Source organism: Camelus dromedarius, chromosome 1 (assembly GCF_036321535.1).
Source record: "Camelus dromedarius isolate mCamDro1 chromosome 1, mCamDro1.pat, whole genome shotgun sequence".
NCBI classification, from domain to species: Eukaryota; Metazoa; Chordata; class Mammalia; order Artiodactyla; family Camelidae; genus Camelus; species Camelus dromedarius.
The window spans coordinates 52,109,155-52,133,315 of record NC_087436.1 but is presented as its reverse complement, the minus strand read 5'-3'; the positions used below and the strand labels follow the sequence as shown (position 1 = coordinate 52,133,315).

Genomic DNA, 24,161 nt, shown 5'->3' with positions numbered 1-24,161 from the left:
AATCTAATACATCACTTGTCACGCTGTAGTGTAATTTATGTTTATACATCTGCTCTCCAGTAATAGCGAATGCCTTCAGAGACAGATTCTGTTTTATTTGTCTTCATATCCTAAATGCTCAGCAGCAATTTGTCAGCTTATTGGAGCTCACATGCAATTACTGGAGTAGCCTCAAAAGGGGCAGCTAAGCAGAGGAGAGATGCAAACGGTTTCTCTCCCTCACCGGCTTCAGCCAAGCAGAGGCGGGCAACCTGCAATCCCTCTGCCAAGGGACCGAAGAAAGCCTCCACCTGCCTCCACAGTGCGTCGTGGACTCTCAGCCCAGTTAAGGAGGACTTGGTCCAAATGCCCAGCTCCTCCTCTGCTTCCTGGGAGCTGGCAAATGGGTACTCAGCCCTGGACTATCCTGGCGCTGCCTGGATGCTGTCAGGCCGATCTTTCTCTAGGACTCGCTGTGTTTTTTTTGCTCAAGGGCTCTCCAACTAATTTCATTTTGCCCACCTGGGATCAAGTCTGGAAGGGCTCCAACTCTTCCTGCCAGAACTTCACCGGAGCTTAAGCCCTCACTCAGACGTGGCTGCCAGCTGCCTCAGGAGCAGGGAGCCTTTTTTATTCAAGGCAAACTTTTCTTTGAAGGATAACATTTTTACAGAAAACTGCACAAATGGGGAAGATTACAAATTGACACACAAAACTGCCCAAATCAGATTACAAGTGAACACCCTTGTAACTAGCACTCAGAACAAGACAAAGAACATGATCTGAGCCCCGGGAACTCCTTCTATCTCCTTTGAGTCATCATCACCTCCTCACTAAGGGTAACCAGCATCCTGGCTTTTACTGTTATACGTTAGCTTTCTCTAGCGCTGTACTCGTGTTTCAGTGGAATCACCCAGTGTGCACTCCTTAGTGTCTGGTTTCTTCCACTCACCATTTTATGTGTGACATCCACCCATGTTGTTATGTGCAGTTTTGGTTAACTCATTCTCATTGGCTGTAGTTAGTTGTAATAAATATACTACAATTTTTTATTCATTCTACTAAATGGACATTTGGGTTGTTTCTATTTCTTGGTTATTATGCGTACCACTTCCATGAACAATCTTGTCTGTCTATTGGTACACTTAGGTACACACTTCTAGTGGAAATAAAAATAGGAGTAGAAAAGCTTAGCTAAATATAAATGTTTAGCTTTATTGTATACCAAAGCAGCCACCTGTGATCTGGGATTAGAGGCAGAATGAGACCACTGGCGTGGTCATCTTTCTAGAATTCCTAGAGTGTTATCTTCCTCATATTTTCTCACAAACACCACTTTTCCTGCCTACAAGAGCCTTCCCCATTGACTCTGGTTGGATATGTTCTACTTATTCTTTAAAGCTTAGGTCAAACAACATTTCCACAGTGAGTAGTCCCTTCAACCACATTCATCCTTGTTTGTATGTATGTATGTATGTGTGTATGACAACCTCCACATTTATCAAACTACTCACCTTGCATTTTATTTGTCAGTTTCTGCTTCTCAGTCTCTACCACTAGATTGTCATTTTCTCAAAGGCAGGGACTTTGAGTATACATATAAAAAACCTCACAGAAGGCATATATAGTAGGTGCTCAACTAATATTTGTTAAATAATTGAACAAGTGAATGAATTCTCAAAAGGATACCCATGAATGGAACAGTATGAATTGAAGGGAGGGGACGGGTAGGATGTGAAGTTAGGTATGGTTTCAACAAACTGAAAATGTAGGTCTTGAACTCAGAGTAGGAGGGAGGGAAGGCAGGATTGTCTAGATGCTGGGGAGACTTTAAAGAAAGGATCCATGACATACAATGGCTGATTGGTGGTGACATCAATGCACGAAGAAAAAGCAAACATATTTGCCAGTTGGCATGACTGGGAGAATGAACAGAATAGAAACAGAAAAAACCAGGAGGAATCCCCAGTGGGAAATTAAGCAAGTGGGAAGATAAATAATAAAACTTTTTAGGCAAGGTGCATTCAGGTTAAGGTGACAACAGAACATCTAAAATAAAAAAAAAAAATCTAGCAGAAAGCTAGAAATAGAGAATTCAAGCTCAGGAAAGATAAAGGGTTAAAAGGAGCTAGACATAGATCTGGTCATCTAACCACAGAGCTCACAGTTTACAGTGAAGCTACAGCAATAGATAAGGTAGCTGGGGAAAGTGTGAAGAAAAAAATGCCAAAAGCAGGAGGAAGACAAAGAAGGAGGCGGAGGAAGAGGCAGGGATCTTCCTGGTAAGTTAGAGGAGAGTCAGGATATGTGCAAAAGGAGGAACCAGAGGATTTCAAGGTGGAAGGAGCTGACAAGAGTGTCAACTGCAGAAGAGGCGTTGGGCAGCTTGTGAAGAGAAGAAAGGCTACTGATCTGTGATTAAGAGACCGGTAGTGATTTGAGTGAGCTGCAATCTGCAGCTCCAAAAACACATTTTTAAATGATCATCAAGATGGCCTTCAAATCTCAGAGCTTAGAGGAACTTTAGAATGGTTAATTTAACTCACTCCTTTTGAAGCAAGCCATTCCTAGAACACAGAGCTTACAGGATGGTGCATCTAAGGCAAACAACCCAAAGCACCAAATCCAGCCAAAAGTTTCATTTGGTGTACCTGAAGATGAAAATTTTACCTCTGATTTATCAGGATCCTCACTAATCTTTACAATCTAACTCCTGGCGGCTTCAAGACTCTCCATTCCTTGCCTGACATTATAGGCATTCAAGTATGCAAACACTGGTCTAAGGTTCTAAAGATAATGGTAGCATTGGGGCAAAAGCAGAATTCTTACGGATTCTTTCCTCTCCGTCACATTGACTGTCTTCTATAACTCACGAACAGCATTAGTAAATCCTTACAGATGCATTTCTCTATATAACTTCATTTCAGTTGAATGACGGCCCAGACACTGTGTTAGATCATGGGTAGGATGACAGAACAAATTAAATATACAAACTCTATAGAGACATGCAAAGTAAAACTGGGAGTTGTGGATCAAAATTACTGCCAATTACTCAAACAGGTCACCGTCACCAAGTTTCTCTACCAATTCTATTGTTTCTCTGTGCCCCTCTACACCAGTTTTACAAACTGTGACCACGGAGGATGCCTTGACACCTTCAAGATGGCACTAAAGACAAAAGAATCAAAAAACTCTTGAGAGAATGTGTGAGCCATTTTTCTCTTCCTCAGATAAAACATAACCCAAACTGCTTTCCCATGAGTCAGAGAACATGGGCTGTGGATTTTGATAGTCAGCATTTGTCATGGTTAAAAATCATTATCTCTTAAGAACCTCTGATGAGAGGAGTTGGATAATCATTTTGTTGAGAACAAAAGTATGAAAACATGCATAGTCCTCTAATTATCTAGTTGATGGGTTTTATCTCTGATGTAAACACATCTGTGTGTACAGTCACAAAAGAAAAATATCATAACTTTGCATAAGTTCAGTACAGGACTTTATTTAGAATACGATTTATTGGAATAGCTGACTGAGAAAGCCAATAGAAGAATGTTATACTATGATTTAAAGAAAGATGAATGCAATATGGCTCAATATCAAAATCAAGAGGTTTGTATTTTGTTTGACATTATTATTGAAGCACAACTCAGCAGGTATCAAATAGGTAATTTAAATTCTCATGGTATAATTAGAGATTTAATGCCAGATCTGAAAAATTGAACACTTTGCTTTGATATTTTTCAACAATATGACCTCTCACTAGAAGTTTGAACATTAATGAAAGATTACTCCACAATTAACTAATTGCTAAAAAGAAACCTTAGGCTTTTCAGAAGTACTAGCCTCTGCCTCTTCATTTCAGCCCAAAGTTCCAAAACATAGAAATGAACTGTAAGCTGTCTGATAAATAAGCTTGGAACAAACCTTCTTAATATTTAAAACAAAAACTATTCTTTGAAAGATCCTTTACAGTGTACAAGACTTTCTGTTCACAAACTTCAGTTTCTCAATCACATCAACAGATGAGTAAAAGGAAACTTTTTTCCCCATAAAAGAAACAATATATAGAACAAAATTTTCCACTGCTGAACAAACTCTGATCAATGCTGTGCAGAAGGATGGTATCTGTTACTCTAGAGACAGAAGATATGTGGTTGGATGTATTTTACAGAGTTCTTCCAGCCAGGCCAGTAGTTTAGCTGCTGGGGCAGGAATTGAGTGCAAATTTCAGTGAACACCAAGTTTGATTTTGAAGTTAAAAAAAAAAAGACTGTGTATTCTAGCATTTAAAATTCTCCATGTCTCTATAATCAATTTCACCCTTTCACTCTGGCTACTTTCACATAAAACTGTATGTCTAATAAGGGAACTTATGTAAAACTGGGTAATGAAATGCAGTAGGCTAAAACTGAGGTAGCTAAGATGTCAGGAAAATCGGTAGGCCATGCAAAAACCCAACTGTGTTGTGGATGTCTTTCTGAAGAGCTCTGAAATATTACAGGGTGAGCAAATCTCCATACATTTGCAAATATAAACATTACTAAAAATTTTGTTCAACGTGGCTTGTCAAAATGCTAAAAATACACCTATATACTGAGTTACTGCTAATTTTAATTTCTTCAGGAAGTCTAATGAACTCAAGAACATTTAAGAATAACTTGAAAATAATTAACCAATTTAAAAGTGCTTTTCTGATTTAAGTTATGAAAACTGGTTTAAAAAAAATTTCAGGGATTACATAATGGAATGAAAAATCAAGGTTGTCAGTGCATATTTTTTAGCTACAGTTCTTGAAACAGAACAAATCTTCTACTAAACCGTACTATCTTCTTTGGCTGTCTTGTCATCCTGAAGTCACTTACTTCTTTTATACCTTTCCTATTCTTCACAGATATTATATCTCTAGGTTTATATAGATACCTTCATTTATTTACCTATTTATTTATATTTATATTTTCCAAAAGATAAAAACCCATTTGAACTAGGCTTTCAAAGTGAACCTTTCAATTTCACTTGTTTCCTGGCAGAGTTACACACACACATACAGAAGTCAGGCACATGGACTGATCAATTGCAGCGGCTGTGAGAGCCCCATCCTCACCTGTAGAAGTATGAACACCCCCTGACTGTGTTGTGAGTGAAATGTTCCTGAGTCTTCTCATTTCCAAAATCCTCCAGGGGGTCTGACCACAGGATATCACACATAGGTCCGTAAGCAGGTGGTTCTTTGAATCGGTCTAACTAAGAAAAATAGAAGACAGAGAGCAAAATACTAATCTTTGGAAACTTGGAATTCAGAAAAACAGAAGAAACCAGCATTTTGCAATTCTCCCCTCCGCTCCCCAGCCACAGGGTACTGTGAACTGCCCCCTACCTTCTCTCTCCTGTTCTGCTTTCCTTCCTCCCCCTTCTACTCTTTACCTCTCTCTCGAAATTTCCTTCCCTCTTCCTCTGGATGCTCATTTACTACTTGCCTTCATCTCATCCTTTACTTCTCTCTTGCCTTTGTAGTTCCTACTCTTTCCTCCTTTCTCCTGGTTTCCACTCCGTCTTTCTCTCCTTCTTACTTATTTTATCCACTCAAGGTTTCAGTTACCGGTTGATGTGACTCTACCTGTGTTTCATATCTTAAGGAGAAGCTTTTATTTTAGTTTATCTTTGGGGAAATTTCTGTTACTACCTTGGTTAAACTGTGATTAGAAATCAGGATGGGGAACAAATTATGGTGTTTATCTCTAACAATAAAATTTTGACAACAGACGGGTTTCATTTTAAGAGTAGCTGCTTACTGTATGACATTTTGGATATTTATTCATTAGGAGCTACACAGGTTTCTAATTAGAGTCTAAACCGACTGTAGTTTACCTTACTGGGTGCAAACCAAGAGTAGTAACAAGCAGTAAAGTAGCCCCGAATTTAGCTGCTCATTCTTCAGCTCACAGTTCTAAGTTTTATACTTTTACCTGAAGTCCTCATATGAAATCCATTTTCCAATTTTCTAGCTATAAACATTTAGCAAAGCCATATTTCAATTTAAAATGGTGCATTTAGAAGCTATGAGAATATAATAGCTGGAAATGACATTTCACCAACAATTTTATAGCACTGTCACTTTTCTTTGGTTTATCCTGATTTACCTGCAATTAAAGGGTCTTTGGTGAAGCTAGCAGATATTATGGAATCCTTGGAAAAAAGCATAAAACAGCTATGAAAACCCATTGAGAACTGATATTCTACATATTCAATGCTTTAATATTTAAAAAAAACCCATCAGGACAGGTGAATATAGAATGCTGACAGCCCATCAAATTCTCTTTTTGAGACATAAAAGGCGATATAAATAATGGCCTTGCTACATATCTTTTTTTTAACTAATTCTAAAAAGAATGAAGCAATATTTCATGTTTTCAACATCCAATGAAAAACTTCAATAAGACAAAACCCTCTATATTTCAACCATTATGCTATCCATAAAATATTCATTGCAAACTAAGACTTGTTTAAGAGATTTAAATAATTTATGCTTCTGGAACAATTCATACAAGAAAAATAATGCTTATCCATAAAAATACAGAATTTTTTTCTGAGAAACAAGAACTTATTATTAGGAACAGAAAAGAAGAGGAGGGGAGACTTTCTGATTAATGTGAATTCCCAGCTAGAGCTTTGGTAAAGCAACCTGAATATAGAATTTATTCTGGAAAAGTTATAAAGTGCTTCCTAAAGTTAATACCATCTACAGTAAAAACAAACAATGATAAAATTAATTAAATAAAGTAAGGTTGGTGGAAACTCTAATAGAAATATGGCAAAATGCAAACCTAGAAATTATTTTATGGCTGAGTCCAGAGCTTAATGACAAATATGAAAATTGAACCTATTATATGAAACATGCCAGAAACTAAGTCCTGGACATAGAAGGGGATATTTTTAAAATCTACTTAATTTATGGTAAGTCATCTACTTATTTATTTCAGGGGTCCATCGGGTTGTAGAAGAATAAACTGGGTATAAGCCATGCAGAAAGCAAACCACTCTGGACCTGAACTCCACGACTACCTTTCAGTGTCATGTCTCTACAGCACTTTAAACACCAATGCTCTGTGTGCTACAGAACACCAGAAGCAGGTGTGTAATGGCGTCTTATTAAAAAGGACACCAGCAGACAGAGGAGAAAACACAAGTTTATTTAATGTACTTTTGTTTAATTTTAAAAAATAAAAACCATGTACTTCCTTTCTAATAGGAACGTAAATACAATATTATTTTTACACTTAAACACTTGAACCTTAATGATAGAGTATTAAGGTAGATTCAATGTTTCGCTTCCCTACATACAGTTTTTCTTTAAAAACCAGTTAACTTTTAAAAGAATATTGAGCATAACCAAAGAAATAGAACATTGTCTCTTCCACTGCATGAAACTAACCCATATTACATTTTCTCAGGAAAGAGATATTTCCACATTCAATCTAACATCTTTTTGCTGGTCAAAACAACAGAAATAGCTGATACTAAGTTAAGTAGGAAAACGCCTCTTTAGAAAAATCAACTGTTTTTCACTTAGCCACTCAATACAACCAATAGAATATCATCATTGCCTTTGTTAGATTTACCTTAAAATTTCAAGCTGTAAAAATAGTAGATTTAAAAAAAATGATACTATGGACATGTTTTAAAGGTTAAGTTGTGATATTTCCCCAAGAGGAAAGCAGTGTTTTTTAACTGTAATATACCATGTTAACATAGTAGGTTGTTTGAAACAAGCCAAAGGGAAATGAAAAGGCATATATAGTATTTAGTCATCAAATATTTTACATTTCTAATGACACATGTTCCATGGTGAAATGAACCTTGAGGCTTCAGAGATGAAACCTATTCCAAGTGCTAATATATATTGCTTTCTAGATTAATAAAAAAAAGTATACAAAGAAAAGATTCATGACCACTTTAAATCACTGATTTAAAAGGATAAAGTTATTAATAAAGGAAAGGAAATTAATGTCTTCTATTTATTAATGAAGTACACAAAATTATTAAACTTGGAAAATAACAGAACTTACTTTTCTGATGTCATCTAAAGTGTTGATCTCTGGAGACAAACCACCATGTACACACAGGAATTGCTGGTTCATCAGGGCAGCCAAGGGCAGGCAGTCAAAGGCATCCATGCAGGCGTCATAGACACGCTCTGAATACTTTATTTTACCTTTAAAACAGGTTAAAAACCAACTACTTACTTTTATGATTTCAGAGGTAGGATCAGTTCATTAAAATAGCCTTTTCCTTTTTAATGTTTTCTTCCCGGAATCATATTATTAGCATATAACTACACATACAAAATTCCAAAACACAAGAAGACTTTTTAAAGTTATATATTAGCCTTTATATCTACTGTTTTTAATTTTTTTGGTTCATCCATATTTAAGGTTTTTAGTAACTTTTTGTGTAACGGAGGCAAGAACTTTTGTATACATGCATCTCCGCTATTTATCTGCAGATGTATATCAAAAAGAAAAAAATACACAACTAGGAGACCAGCAAGAAGAAGAACATAAAATTGGCTGATTCTCCTGAATGTTCTTAGAGAAAAGCAGATGGCAAGAAATTTTCCAAAGTTGTTTCTAAATCACTGCACGTTGCTTTTCCCTTATTGACTTATATCAAATGTTTTGAGAGAAGTCCCTGTGCTCCTTTGAAACAGAACTAAATGCCAGAGAGAAATTTAAGTTTCCAAGGACAATGAGGAAAATTAAGACAGGAGGGAAATGAAGTTTATATGAAGTACTCCTCACTCCTAGTACTTTTTGCTAAAGGAAGAAGTCATCTTTAATTCTGTAAAATCCATGAGTGGCTGGTAAATCTACTGGATTCAGAAAGAGAAGCACAAAGTTGAATCTGCCTTCCACTGGTTTTTATTGAGTGATTTGAGAATAAAGAGTAGGATTATCATGAACAATAGTAATCTGGCTATTTTAAAAATAATTTAGTCACTTATTTCTTGGGACAAATTACATCAAATATCAATTCAAATTTTTATATCACTTTATAAAGAATTCATCATTTAAAAAGACATTCTGAATTCTCTTAACTGTCTATGTTCAGAAAGAATATGGAATGAGATAATATAGTGTCTTTTTTTGAGTTTCTGACTTTTAAGCAATGAATCATATTGTAAGACACTCTTAGTAGGGATTAAAATGTCTATTTAGTACATATGGTGTTAAAGGAAGAAGCTTGAAGTATACTTACATTCTTGTTTAAATGTGAAATACTCTGTTAGATGTCTACATTCATGATTTCCACGAAGTAAAAACAGTGTTTTGGGGTAAAGAATTTTCAAAGCCCACAAATACAGCACACACTGTGGGAAAAAAAAGAATAATATAGAAATAAATATTTTCCATTATACTTAACACGTACCTTGGCTCACATATCAGGAAGACATGAACTGAATGTGCTGCTGTGACCCAAAGTCCCCAAAAGGCTAGATCTTTTTTTAAGGAAGATATTGAAAATCAAACTGAAAATATTACTTTGGTACAGAGCAAAGATTCATCTATACTAAAGTACAAACACTGCACTGAGGATCTAAACACCACACGAAAATAATGGACAGCCTACAGTTTATTGGAAAAAGCCTGAATGAAAATATACTAAAAATGAAAATACACTCGTGTAAACATATGAGAAGAAATGTGATGAACAATTAATAAAATAAAGACACTTCTCTTTATAAAGCTAATTATTTTGTAAAAATCAGGTTAGAGAAATGGAAGAATTAGAAAGGAAAAGGAAGACAGAATTTGGAAGCAGTTGTTGGCAAGCTCGGGCTGACATGGACTGTGATTCTGTTTTCTATTACGCTCTCTCCTTCACTAGCCTTCTTCTCTCCCATTATCTTGTCTTTTATTTCAGTGCCTTTGGTATTGAAAGCCTTGAGCTTTTTGTTTTATACTTAATTATAATTAAACTGAAAGCCAGGGAATCTCACTACACATGCAGCTAATAGCTAGGGGAAACATTTCATTTACCTTAAAACTCTCAAATTAATTATTTGGGTATTGAAGTTTGTATAAAGATGAGGGCAGGGTATAAGATCACCAGGCTTGGAATAAACCTACACTGATGCAGTCTTCCTGGAGTGTGAATTAAGATAACTGGGATACTCAAGATTTAACTTCAATTGCATTATCCTCGAATAGCACTCATTAAAAATCCACAGGGAACAGAAAAGCACACTGAAAACAAGTATGCTTTTTCATCCTGATGAAGTTTATTCTGAACGTGAAGCTAAGAAGATACAGAACCAGAAAAATATTGAGACAAGCTTGATTCTGGTTAATAAAATCGGAAACCAAAAAGCAAACAGTATTTACAGTTTAACAATGAGCTTCCCGACACATGCTGGACAACATCCAGGGAAAAGCTTCTGGCAGTTCATCTGTTGTGCTACCTGTGAACAATTATCATCTCTGGCAGCTCATATGATAATTTATTAAAATGAGTGGAAATACTGTCTGAATGCACAGCCCAAGTTTTAAAGAAAATACTAATTATCAGAAAAAATATGTATTATTGAGCTCTTCAAGCAAGATATTATCCCCAACTATGTAATTATGATTGAATAAACACAAATAATGGGCTGACATCAAAGTTTACATATATATGTTACACTAATTAATTTTTGAATTACCTTTTTCTGATGGTTGTTAGTACCTAAAGTTCATGTGATGGATGATATCACTATTTTTGAAAAGTTGACCAACTAGTCTTTATTGAAGGATTACAATTTGTTCAGTAGGCAGTACGTCACTCAGTGATGCTCTCATTGCTTGTACCAGGTTATAGGTACACTTACATGTTCTAATTAAAGGAATCTGTATTATCAAGCTTGTCTCACATTTCAGAGAAGATACTTATAAACAATCACTAATATCAATGTGGGAACTATTCTTGATGTAAAATTTATAAGATTGCATCATATGTATATTTTGTTTATATATTATACATAAATGATATAAATTATTTAGAATTATAAAAATATAAAATTATATATATATATATACACACACACACACACATATATACTTTTTTTTTTCCAAATAGGTTGTTAACACTGGATGTCTGATTTGGAATAGGAATGGGTATGTGAAGTCTTTTCAAAATTATATATACTTGTTGAAATGGTTGTTATTTAATGTATACTTGGGGAGAGAATACATGTTTTGGCTACATTATAGTTACTTTTTAAAAAGTTTTGTTGTTTTTCATTTTTATTAAAGTATAACTTCTATCCAGTGAAGTGTACGTATCTTTAACATACTGGTCAATGAATTTTTGCATATGTATATTCCCACAGAACCACTACCCAAATTCAGTTACATTTCAACACCCAGATGGCTCCCTAGTGCCCCCTCCCAAACAAGATCCTTTTTAAAAAATGTAACCACCATTCTGAACTCTTCAAATTCGTTTTGCCTGTAACAATTTATTTTAAAGCAAAGTTATAATCTCTCCAACTAAAACCTAAAATGCATTTTTTTAATTCTACTAAAATACTACCAGAGGATTCACATTCTGAGACCCATGCTTTCCTTTTTTGCCAACCTGTTAAAGATCCTGTTTTAATCAGAAAGGATCTATGATATCCTTATCACACCTATTTACCTTTTAAATGATTCAATACACATTTCCTGTCCCTTACTACGTAATGGATGTAAAGCATCCTGTATGTACTGGGAATTTAGGAAATATTAACTCCTTTCTTGTAAATAAGAAGGAAGGCAGGCAGAAAGGGGGGTGCATGGAGAGAGATTGGGGGAAGAGAAAGAAAGAGAGAGAGAAGAGAGTGGGAGAGAGAAAGGAAGGAAGGGAGGAGAGGAGGAAGAAAGGGGTAAGGAGGAGAAGAAGAGAAAAGAAAAGAATAGGGGGAAGGAAAGATAGGATTAAAGAAAAGAAAAGAAAACTCTAAATTTCTGGCTCAGAGTACCTTAAAAATAAGTCTTCTTTTCACAATTTATTTCCCTCTCCTCTGTGGCAAGAACAAAATATCTTCCCAAACACTGAGTAAAACCTGAGTGCAGCCAATATGGAAGGAGTGGCATGGTAAATGAAAGGGCAAGGGTGGACTGGAGAGGGGAGCCCTGCCAGCCCTCGCCCTCAACATCTGGTGGGAGAGACATGCCAAGCACAACACTGTCTTGTTGGCAACTGTTTTGTCATTTAAAATTTGAACATTCCGCAGAGCTGAAGATCTTAAACAAAATTATCATCTGATATTCTTAAAAAAAAAAAAGTCTTGGGTAAAAAAAAAATTATGGCAGTTAATGAGCAATGAAATAAAAATTAGTTAAATAATTAGTTATTTTTGTCCATGTGGTATCGGATGGCTAATTGGAATAATATTTTCACTGGATTAACTGGTTTAGGTGGAAACAGAGAGGCAAGTTCCATTGGCCTTTTTGCCGGGTGAGATGTGAATGAGTTGCACTAATCACTTTCAACCGGAACCTCAACTATCTTTCCATCCCTGCTCTAAATAATTAAACAGATATTTATAATTTAAAATTAGTTCGGTTTAGTCAGTATGAGAGATTGAGCATCCTCTATCTTCTTACTAATTTGTATCACAGACAGTTTCCTCCAATTTATCTATCTTCCCCCAATGAAGCAGCACTAAGGGTATAATTTTCTTAATTAGTTTAATTGGTTCATTGATAATAGTAGTGCTATGATTTACTTTGTAATTTATGCCTTTTATTGATGTGTATTTTTGAAAACTTGTCTAAGGGAGTAAGGAAAAGAAGGATGCAAAAGAGGAAGCAAGGAAATACATATATGTAGCTTCAGATACACATCAAGCTGCTCACTAAAATAACTCTACATGCTGTGAAACATTCTAGTCAAAGTGCTGTCCTCAGTCACAGGACGATTTGGTGAGGGATGTGCACTGGCTGGGAAAAGATCCAAACTCCTGAAATGTCAGATGCAGCTCCTCTAAGACATCATTTGCCTGGTCTGACAAGCACACAGAGAGGCAGCCGTGGAACAGCAATGCACTAGAAAGACAATGGGCTGCAGGGAGACAGCCAGACGATTTCTTCCTCCTGTCTGTGACATCGCTCTGTCACCGAACATCACTTGCTGTACCATTCGCTTGTTTTTCTCAGGCAGAAGCATGGAACATTGCCTGACTTGCTGTGGTTCGTTCTAGTCTATGAGTTCACAGCTAATAAACACAACAACTCTTTATGCTTCAAGGTGTTTGAGGCCTGGGCTGAGATCTAGATGTGAGCACTGCGCGGGAGGGGGCCAGCCCTCTGAGGTCAAGGCCGTGCCTTGCAGTGCAGAATGGCTAGAAAGGGGGCCTGTGGAAGCGAATAGAAGGAAACAGCTGTGAGTGCCTCTGTTTGCAGTTCTGAGTTTTTCCCTGCGTTCGCAGAGAAACACACTCAGACATGAACATATATAAACACATAGGCTCAAAGAGCATTATGTATCAAGGAGATTAGTTAGCAAAATGCCATCATCAGAAAGAGGATGGGATTTGGTGTGAGACAAATTATTACCCCAAACTAAGTTACCTCTTTCATTGCTGCTCAAAAGCTTGCTTGTTTTATTTGGGCTAACTTGGTGAGGAATGATTTCTAATCTTGGCAAAAGAAGATGGGGGAGAGGTGGGGAGGGAGCACATAAAAGGAGCTCCATGTACTGCCCAGGGCACATTTCCCAGTGCCTGTGAATACTACAGCGGAGACTCATTGATTTGGTAAAAATTAAACTTAAGGCTCCTCTTGCCCAGAGGACAGCCAAAGGAGAGCACCTGCAGCGGAGCTCTGAATCATTGAGATGAACCACGAAGCCTGTTAGGGTAGTACTCACTGGAAAGCTGAGCTCTCATTTTAGAATTTTACTTAAGCCAATAGAATATTCAAAGAGAAGATTTCATATTTAAAGCTTTGACCTTCAGATGACATAGCTGGGGGAGAGGGCTGTATGTGAGAGTCTGTGGACGCGTGAGTGAATGGAAGAGTACACCTCAGTGTCTGCATTACTGATGTGCGCAGTATTTTCCATGGTTTGTTTAGCGAATAAACAGCTAAGGCACGGGGTGTAGGAGAAAGAGCACAGACTCAGAATCCCGGCACTGCCATTTACTGTGTGTGTGACTCTCTAGGAGCCTTGGTTTCTGCAGGCTGAAAAAAAGACATTTACACATTCCTTGCAGAGCTGCAAGGGATAAATGAGATAATTTATACTAAGCAAACTATACATTTCCAGCTTGCGAACAATGTCAGCTTCCTTAATCCACAATAAAAAGCCCCAAAGTATTCTCAGTAAGTATATTTTACAGAAATGTCTGTTCTGTTTTAAATATGATGCCATCACTGAGCCATGCCCCAAACCCTCAAAGGTCACAGTCTAATCAAAACGGATCATTTTTACACATGAGGCCATCACATTGTTGTCATTTCTGTATGCATGTGGCAAGTCCCTGGGGCTGTACTCTCAGGCTCCTAGAGCTCAATTAAAGCTGTTTTTGAAGACGGGGACTCTGAAATATGCATCTCAGAGCTTTTAAATGTCCTGTGATACCTACATTCCTTGCGTCACCAACATTTGATTTCACACTTCAATCTTTTGCTTGAATTGGAGAAGGTACATATTACATAAAATACCACAACTGTCATAGTTCAAATATTTAGATTAATTGTAGACTAAAAAAAAAGTCTACTGAGGAACAAGTTAGTGGTTACTGCCTCTCAACTTCTTTACTTTAAAGAAACAGAGTTCTAAAAAGCTCTAATTAGGGAGAGTTTAAGAAATTTCAAATGGTTTAAGGTCAGAGATTCAGAAGCCTGAACTCTTCTTGTGAAAAATCAAAGTTACATAAAGATTGGGAAGATTAAAAAATAATTTTATCTAAAAACAGCTGAGGAGACAAAAGAGAAGTTTGATTGTGCCAATTTCTACTTAAGCAATATATGATTTAGTGCTTTATCTTTATTACTAAATTAATAAGAAACCATGTTACTTTTAGTCCTTGATTTGACTTTAAAAGATGAAAAATTGTTAAAAATCACAAATACTATGGTATTAAAAAAATTTCCAACATAACACTCCATCATTTGGCTGATAAAAATAATCACTCCCATCAGAAGCCTGTTGGACATTCCTTGTTTGGAAGGTGAACTTCAAGGAAAGTAGGACTTGTATTTCATTCGTCCTTCATAGGAGCATATAGATGTTAAATGAGTATGATGAATTTAAGAGTCACTGAAATAATTTTTTAAAATATTTACTTAGATTCCACGTAAGCCTCATTTAAGGGAAGTGGCAGAAACTATCTCCCATTGCTGTTTTCTGTCTGTTGCAGCCTTTCCCAAGTCTGGCTGTGCACTGAAATCACCCATGGCCATACCAACAAATTCTGGCCCAGGGGAAGTGATTGTTCCACCTCTTGGAAACATCCTTAAATGAGAGGACATATGCTTTACTTTCTCCTTTTCCTTCTAGTTGAATGTATTGTGGGGGCATGAGAGCTGAAGCTGGTGTAGCTGTCTTGCGTTATAAGGTTGATTTTGAAATAAGGTCATGCACATCGGATCAATAAGGCAGGGTCTGGGCCCTGGCACCACGCTGAGTGACGCCAGCCATGGTCCGCCCAACTGTAGGCTTTTACTAGAGAGAGAAATAAACTTCTATCTTGTTCAAACCACCATTATGTCAGTTTTTTTCTTTTCCTTTTCCTCTTACTCTTGGCAGATACTGGCCCTAATGTGATACAAAGGTCTTAACAAAATTTGTACTCAGTCACACTTCCCTGCCAAGCTGGTCAAGTTAGGCCATGAATGAGATTTACAAGGTTTACTAGTTTCTTTCTCTGTATGTTTTTCACTTTAATTTCTCTCCAGGCTAAATCTTACTTGTTCCTTGTTTCTAACCCCAGCCATGAAAGCTCTCGAATTTCTCCCACTTTTCTATATCCCAATGGTAATTATTTTCTGCACCTCTTTTATTCCAAGATTTCAATAATCAGTTCAAATAATAGTTGAATCCTGGATGACTACCTATCCTAGGCTTCTGATTCTATGAAGCTTTTTATATTTCCCTACATAGGTTTAGGTTTCTAGAGAGCAAAGATGTGCATTTCTTTAAATTTTCCAAATTACAGTGCATGTACATGTTATATGCTTGATAATACATTATTTACTAAATGGAAGAAATACCTAAAATGTACTTTCTTTTTTTGGGCTTATATACCAACACAATCCCCGCTCTCTCTCCAACCATTAATAATGAAGAAATATGTGGATATATTTATAGTCAAATATACATAGTCAGTGAATGGAGGTGAGTTGAATAACCAAAAAAAAGTTGGTGTAATAGTTTAAAAACAAAAGCCATTTAGGAGTGACATGTTTTTCAACATTAAATATTCCTATAATAAATAATTATTATGATGAAAATTTAACAACCTAGAATCTCTTCTATAAATGATCATTATGAATATATGACATTGGTGTGAGACTTCAGTATATTTGATTTCTCTTTTTAATTAAGAATAATTGTTTTCCTTTTTAATGCATTTTTCCAAGAGCATATATATAATGTCAGCTACTATAGTATGAGCTCTGATTCTTTAAAATGTATTCTTATTTCAAACATTTTTATAAATAAATATTTAATAAGCCCTTTCTATGTATGAGACACCACGTTAAGCACCAGGAAGAACAAACACATGAATTAAACGAGATCCTTGCCTTTATTTTGCATGTAATTTCTACTTACCTGAAGCAGATGCAGCTGGGGAGCTGAGGAAGAACCTCTACTCAAAGGTTATCTGTTGTTTTTTTTTTAATTAAAGCTTTTGACAAATTACCCTAGTTAGATGACAGGTGCCAAAAAAGACAAAATACAGCAGCTGTAAGTGGACTCACACATACACACACAAATGCAGGCAGACACACACTTGCACTTGATTATCAGTTTATAAAAATGACTGATTGTCTCACAATTATAAGATATAACCATGCAAACACATTCCTCCTTATTTTATCAACTTTGATTAGTTCTCACCACAGGAGACAGAATTATCTAATGTAAAATATGATGCAATTTTTGTAAAAAGTTGCAAAGTACAAAAGGTAAAATCTCACTATTAGTCATTTCCTTGGCATTTCTATGCAATATAAAGCATATAGGAATCAACTGGAAACAGAATATATAATATCCCCCAAATTGTATGCTTTAAAGTTCACTGTTAAAGACCAGGGATTTGCTTAAGGCAGTAATATTTACCACTTTCATTTTGCTAAGATATTGCTGATCAATTACTGAGCAGCTAAGAAGAAAAGATGCAAACTTACTTCGATACTGAAGTACCCTCTGTCAACATAGTCCCCTAAGAAGAGGTAGCGAGTGTTGGCAGGAGATCCCCCCACTTCAAAGAGCTTCATCAAGTCGAAGAATTGTCCATGTATGTCCCCACAAACTGAAAGGAACAAAGAAAATTCGTTTTATGGTCGCATTATGTTAAGACTCTGAATTAGATAGTAAAATTACAGACTTCTAGAGTCAGAAGGAATTTAGAGTTCATCTAGCGAAAACAAGAAAGTGAGACAGAGATTACAAAGTTAACTTGTGGCAGACCTGGCTTCAGCATTCAGGTCTATCAATTCACAGATTAAGGGAAAAAATAAAGAAAACAATAAAAATAATGGCTATTACTTGCTGTGCAATGAATAATTCTACACCAGACACTGTGCTAAGAAATTTATACACATTTTGTAATTTAATACCAACAATGTCATGGCATAGGTTTTCCTTCCACAGAGAAGAGATGAGGCAAAGAGAGGCTTAGGTATTTGACATAATCTATATTCTGAAGTCTGAATATATATCTACTACATGTGATTGCCTCCTAAACAAAAAGAAATGCCAATACACAGTATAAAAACCATATTTCACTGAAATGTAAAATACCATCAATTATAAAACACATCATTATTTTATGTACCAGTAAGAAAGAAAATAACTCCAATTAAATTTAAATTTGTGTTATAAAAGAGCTTTTTATAAGATGTATTCTAATACCAGATGCTAAAATTTTAAAAATAATTGTGAAATGAAAAAAATCCTGTAAAACAGTACAAAAATTACTGGAATTGATATTTCTTAACTTTCTCACTTCTTTTAAACCAAAATTCTTAAGAGCTACGTATCTCTCTTTTTAAAAACCACATATTCAATATTTACTATTTCATTTACTACTTTTAAAGCCCTAAAAAAATAATTAACTCCATTATGGTTATGTGGCCAGGCAAGATCACCGCTAACAATGAATGATCCAGAGTTTCCACTCAGATTTGCCTAATTGAAAGATTTTTGCTGATATAACCATCATGTTATATCTTTGATTTTTTTATATAGCTTACATATGTGTATGTATATATACTTAATATTTTAAACAGTTTTGTGTTTGAATGATGAGTGTGATGTGGCTGTTTCTTGAACACGAAGAGGTTCACAGAATGAACGAATCAGAGAACAAGAAATCAGGAGGTCAAGGATGCTCTCTCAACATACTCTATGCTGCAATCACAAGCAAGGTATGGAAATGTTTTAAACTTCATTCCTTTATCTGATGAAAATTGATAGAATGGAGAATAAGTCAAAGGAATTTATTGGTGAAAAAACTGTAAGACAATGGATGAATAAAAATGTCATATAAATTCCTATTTTTACCATCAAGAAACAGCTAGTAAGGACCCAGAGGGATAGATGGACTCTATTACAGAATGTCTGCACCTGAAAGCCTTAAAAACCTATCAAAAGGGATATAAATTACAAGGAGCTGTAACCGCTAATGTATTCTTTCGTGGGTTCCAACCCCACAGCTTATTCCCTCTCACAAGCAAGAGATACACTGGAGAAATCTCAGAAATGTATCCTTCCACTTTTGAGATACTATCACATTAGAAGATAGCTTATAAATAATTTTTTTTATTCCTCAGTTGACTATTTTGCAAATGGGTCCTTACCCTGGATTAGTGAGGAATTTGGTTTTTGAGAGACATACCATGTACTTTCTTGTAATATTTTAACCAAAGGGAAAGAAAGAAAGAGCAACAAGTGTCGTGGTTCAAACACTGCTGGGCACAGATGCCAGTACCCACTTTGGAGGAGACTTGCATTCCTGCATTTAGAACTGCAAAAACTGATGTAAATAAAAAAAGTAACAGAAAAACTAAAAATTAAGTAGATAATAAAACAATTCTTAAAACTAACATGGGCTAATAACAATAAAACTAATAAGAAATCCACTTAAAAGACTGAATTAGCCCATCATGCATGACCACATTTTAAAAAGGCAAGGATAAAGCTTATTAGTTAGTAAGTAATAAGATAATTCACCTTGATTTATTCTTGGAAATTATGGTTGGTATAGCTTACTTATCACAAGTTTCTCTCAAATTGTAGGAAGTTTTACACCTGTCATGTGTATATTTCAAAACCAGGAATCACAAATAAAGAAGGTTTGGCTGGAAACTAAGCCTTTCTTCACATGCCCTTCATTATGTTCAGAAGTTGAAGGAAGGAATTTCACGGAAAGAAAGTATGAAGCAGAGCGTTTAAATGTGAATGCCTGTGACCATGAATTTTTGCCGCTGGCCCTCTCTCATCTATCAGAGGAACAAGGGTCAATCATGGGGTAAGGCTCAGGTAAAACATGAAACCAGATGATGGGGTAGGATGGAGGAGTCAAGCATTATTTGGAAATTTGTATTATAGTGGCAAATGTAATAATCATATTTTTAGGCTACTATTAAGGGGCCCCCAAGTCAAAGTGGTAGTATCAAAGCCATTAGAGGCAGTGTGGCACAGCATTTAATGGCCCAGACTCTGGAGCCAGACAGTCAGGTTCCAGTGCTACTTACTAGGTTCCAGTGCTACTTACTACCTGAGTGACTTTGGATAAGTTACTCAACTCCTTTGAGCCTCAGTGTATTCATCTATAAAATGGGGTGACACAGGTACCTTACCTTACTGGGCTATTGTGAGACTTAAAGGTATCAATCATGTAATGGTATTAGAAGAGTTCCTGGAACCTGATATGAACCTAATAAATGATATGTCAAAGTGGCATTTCATTTCAAAATAGTTGCATCTAAAATAGCAAGGTCCCAGAAAGAATGGGATGCTTGTGCTTGGGTCTGGGGAAGGGAGGACCAGAGCATCTTCTGGAGTGTCTTCTTCACCTTTCTTCCCCTCCCAGCCTCTCTTTCTATTTTGATTCCTCCGTTTCAATTCCTGGCTATGGCTAAAAATTCAAGGATCAGTAATTTTTATATCTCCATGTCAAAGACAAGTAGAAAGACATTAATTCAGGTTGTGGACCATGGGTTAGGAATTAAGTGATTTTAGCAACTGACATACAACTGCAATGTAATCTGAACAGAATGACAAAATTTTATAAATAAATGGGCTCTAGACAATGCAAATATTAAGGATTTCTTTTGTTGGAGTACAAAAGTACATTTTCATGAATGCAATTTTATAAAAACTGAAAAGTAAGCTTTTCTTTCTGGCCTAACTTTGTGATAAGAGATAATCTCAATGATTGACAAGATCAGCACAATTACTGGACCTTGGCTTGATGATAGTTAAAACAGCAGAGAGCAACTGCTGTAAACCTGGCATGGAAAACTAAATACCCTAAAATCTGATACCTGTATGACAGCCACATTATCACTAACTTTACCTTAGAACAGCCACACAATTCAAATCATACTTTTATAGTAAGGATCGCTTATGATAGTGTCAGAAAGGGAAAGCGACTTGTACATGTAATCATAAAAAATATTAAAAGTCCAACAAAAGGAAACATTTTGAGTTTATTTTTGTGGATGGTGTAAGGGAGTGTTCTAGCTTCATTGATTTACATGCTGCTGTCTAGTTTTCAGTAACTCAAATATATATATACCTGAAAAATGGAGATATCTTATTAGGAGGTTTAAGGAGTTCCCTGATCAGTTTAAGATAAAGCTATTTATCTTTTTTTTTTTTATCATTTATCATTTATTTAGTCACCATTCTATTTCCCTTCTTGTTCACTAGACACCAGTCTTCTCTGTTTTGAATAAGCAGTTTCTTTCTTCCTTGTATTTTCACAGGTTGACTCCTTTTCCTCCAATTCGTCTCACCTACACGTCACTAGTGTGAGGAGGTCTTTCTTGACCACTCTACATAAAGGAGCTACCTCTCTCCAAAATCACCCTTCTTCCCGTTGACTTCCCATCAACTTGTATCACTTCACAGTATTTATGATCAGGAATTATCTAGATGATTCATTAGCATGCTTGTTTCTCCCCTGATTCTTCCCATTGGACTATAACCTGTATGAGGCATAGAGCCTGTGTGAAGCTGTCAGTCTGGTTCGCTGTAACCCCCGTGTGGAGAACAGCGCCTCCACCCAGTAGGTGCACGAGAAATGTGCCATCCTAGGATGCTTTCCCTGAGCCTGTGCTGTGCTTAACTTGGAAATCCATTAACTAAGAAGTCAAGATTCTAAGATGCCCTTGGGACTGACAGAGCTGGACACAGGTCTGTGGGTTTGTTCTGGTGAAACTGAAGGTATTCAACTTGTCTGAGATGGTACTTCTCTAGAGCTTTTGAAATAGCACATGGCAAGATAGGTAGAATGTGGGACCTCTGTGCATCTCATGGTGGTTTCTTTACCTGGTTCTACATCAGAAACACTTGGGGAGGTTTTGTAACTACAGATTCCTGGGTCCTGAATCAGAATTCACAGAGAGGTATATTTATAACAAGCTCTTAGATGATTTGTATCTGGTCAGTACAACTAAACAGACCTATGCTTTTGACCCTGTCTTAGCACACTCAGCTCTCATTCCACAGGGGTCATGTGTGGGGGAGATACACATTAGAAAGGCAACTTCTTTTGATGCTAATTTCAGGTTGGTGTGAGATGAGAATTTCCCACATTTGAAAGGATAATATTGAAGTGATTGTTTGATAGAGTCTAGCAGAGAGGGATGAATCTAAGAAAAGTGATAAAGAGAAAATTTATTTGTACAGTTGGATGTGGCTATTGCTCAGACCTTGTGCACTTCAGCTTTCAGATAAAGGATTTATTCCAAAGTCCTGATATTTGGGAACATTCACTATTTTGATATTAAACATCAGGGAGAAAGTGATCACCACATTGAGGTACCCACATTTAGGTACCCAAGAGGATGGAGGGTGGGGTCAGGGCATCACATAGAAGGAAGGCTACCTCTGTGAGATGGTAAGAGAAAAGTACAGCCAGGTAACCTTCACACTGTGTGACGCCATGGCCCCCACCTTCCATCCTCTTGGATACCAAAGACACTGGTGTCCAAAGAGAATCAAGTACAAGGGCCAGCTAACGAGGCAAACCATTGGCTTGGTTGCTCCCAGCCTCCAGCTCCCCATGAGGCGAGATCCTTTCATCTCCAATATCACCTGGTTTCAACAGCATTTCTAGAAGAATTAGGCTTTGACAAGCTCTATTATACTTTCAAGGCAAGCTCATTCTTCACCAACATACCCCTGCTTCCCACATTCCCCGGCTTCCCATGATCTGTTTCTTATTCCCAATGGAACACTGCTGGTGGGCAGGGTACTCAACAAGGAGCCAGCTCTGAAAGACCTATGATATTGAAAAAGCACCAAAAACACAGGAGCACAGTATGGGTAATAAAAGCACTCCTAGTCTCTATGAAAATATCCATCCATCTGGATGAACATGAAAAAAATGATTATTACCAGAATTGTACGTATTTCCATCAGAATGTATAGTTGTGGCATTTAATGAAATCAATACATCAAAGATAGCGAAATAAAACACAAGGGTTTTTCCTGGACCATGGCTACTACCCTCATCCATTAGCGCCCTGCTGTGCTACCACATGCTGGTTATTTTCCCAGTGAGATGCAGTCCCTCCATCTGTTTTCATATTGGACAAGCAAGAACTACCAGTTACACTGAGAAGTCAAATCTCTTTGTTGAGAAAGTGGTGAGATTGTCATTATCTTCTTTCTTTCTCTAAGCGAGGTGACCAAGTGGTTTTGAATGTGGCTGTTCCAACATCCTCAATACAACCAAATGATGCAAGAGGGACCAACAACTTGCGATGCTCACATTTATTACTTTTCTCTCTTCTACTATCAGGAAATACATAAATTATGCCTAAATAACCAACTACTAAGTAATTCCTAGGCAAACCATTACTTTTGAGTAATTGCCTTTTAATATTGCTTTCCCCGGCCACCGCTCAGGGCCTCTTAAACCCACGGTAAATAAAAATTTATTGGAAATGATTCTCACACATGAGTGGTGCCAACAACTTTTGATCTAAGTCTTCTGAAGAGGAAGACAGAATTTTGATGAGGGAAACAGAAAATAACATACAGAAAGGATTTGTCTTTATTTCTTAGGAAAGAAAATAACTTTTATTTCTAATATTAATGCTAGAGAGCTAGTTACTAACTTTTGAGATCACAAACTTAGGGGGTTTAAGTTATAAATATAAATATAAATATAAATATAAATATAAATATAAATATAAATATAAATATAAATATAAATAGTGTGTGTGTGTGTGTGGAGAAGGAATTATTTGGAGATTAGTGGTCAGTGCAGCAATTAGGGAGTCATTAAACAAGTTCGAGACGTTACTCACTGTAAGATTACAGCTAAGTGGTGCTAAAGAGAAACAGCAATAAATAGCAGGGGCAGTAACAAGGGGTTCTTTGTAGTTAGCTGAGAAAGCTCTTGGGATCGACCGACTGGACAATGAAGCAGTCACAGGGCGAGTCTAAGAGTCCCTGGCACACTGCTAAGGAGAGAAGACAATGGCTAGCACACTGAGGACAGACAGCCCCTTGAGAAAATAACGTCTGAGGACGGAAGACAAGTTGGAAAGATAATCACAACTGGGAACAAGCCTATGCCGTGCATCTCCTGACTGCCAGAAACGGCGGTAACTCTCTGTTGAGAGAGGACAGGTGTTCAAAACAACAACAATGCGTATAGTATATGTAATCAAGTATGCATGTTTAATTCAGTGACTCTGCAAGTAAGTATACCCATATTATAATTTAATCATTTTCCAAAGAATTCCATTGTT

General features: G+C 36.5%; 1 protein-coding gene across 2 annotated transcripts in view; it reads right to left on the bottom strand.

Annotated features, from left to right (window-relative positions):
• Positions 1-24,161, bottom strand: part of PPP3CA (protein phosphatase 3 catalytic subunit alpha) — a 288,055-nt gene that overhangs the window by 57,342 nt on the left and 206,552 nt on the right. For both annotated transcript variants that reach the window (XM_031468717.2, XM_031468724.2), the window contains exons 3-6: positions 17,355-17,479; positions 9,235-9,346; positions 8,046-8,191; positions 5,084-5,223 (exon numbers count right to left, since the gene is read on the bottom strand). In XM_031468717.2, coding sequence (XP_031324577.2) covers positions 5,084-5,223; positions 8,046-8,191; positions 9,235-9,346; positions 17,355-17,479 — 523 coding nt within the window. The remainder of the gene's footprint in view (positions 1-5,083; positions 5,224-8,045; positions 8,192-9,234; positions 9,347-17,354; positions 17,480-24,161) is intronic.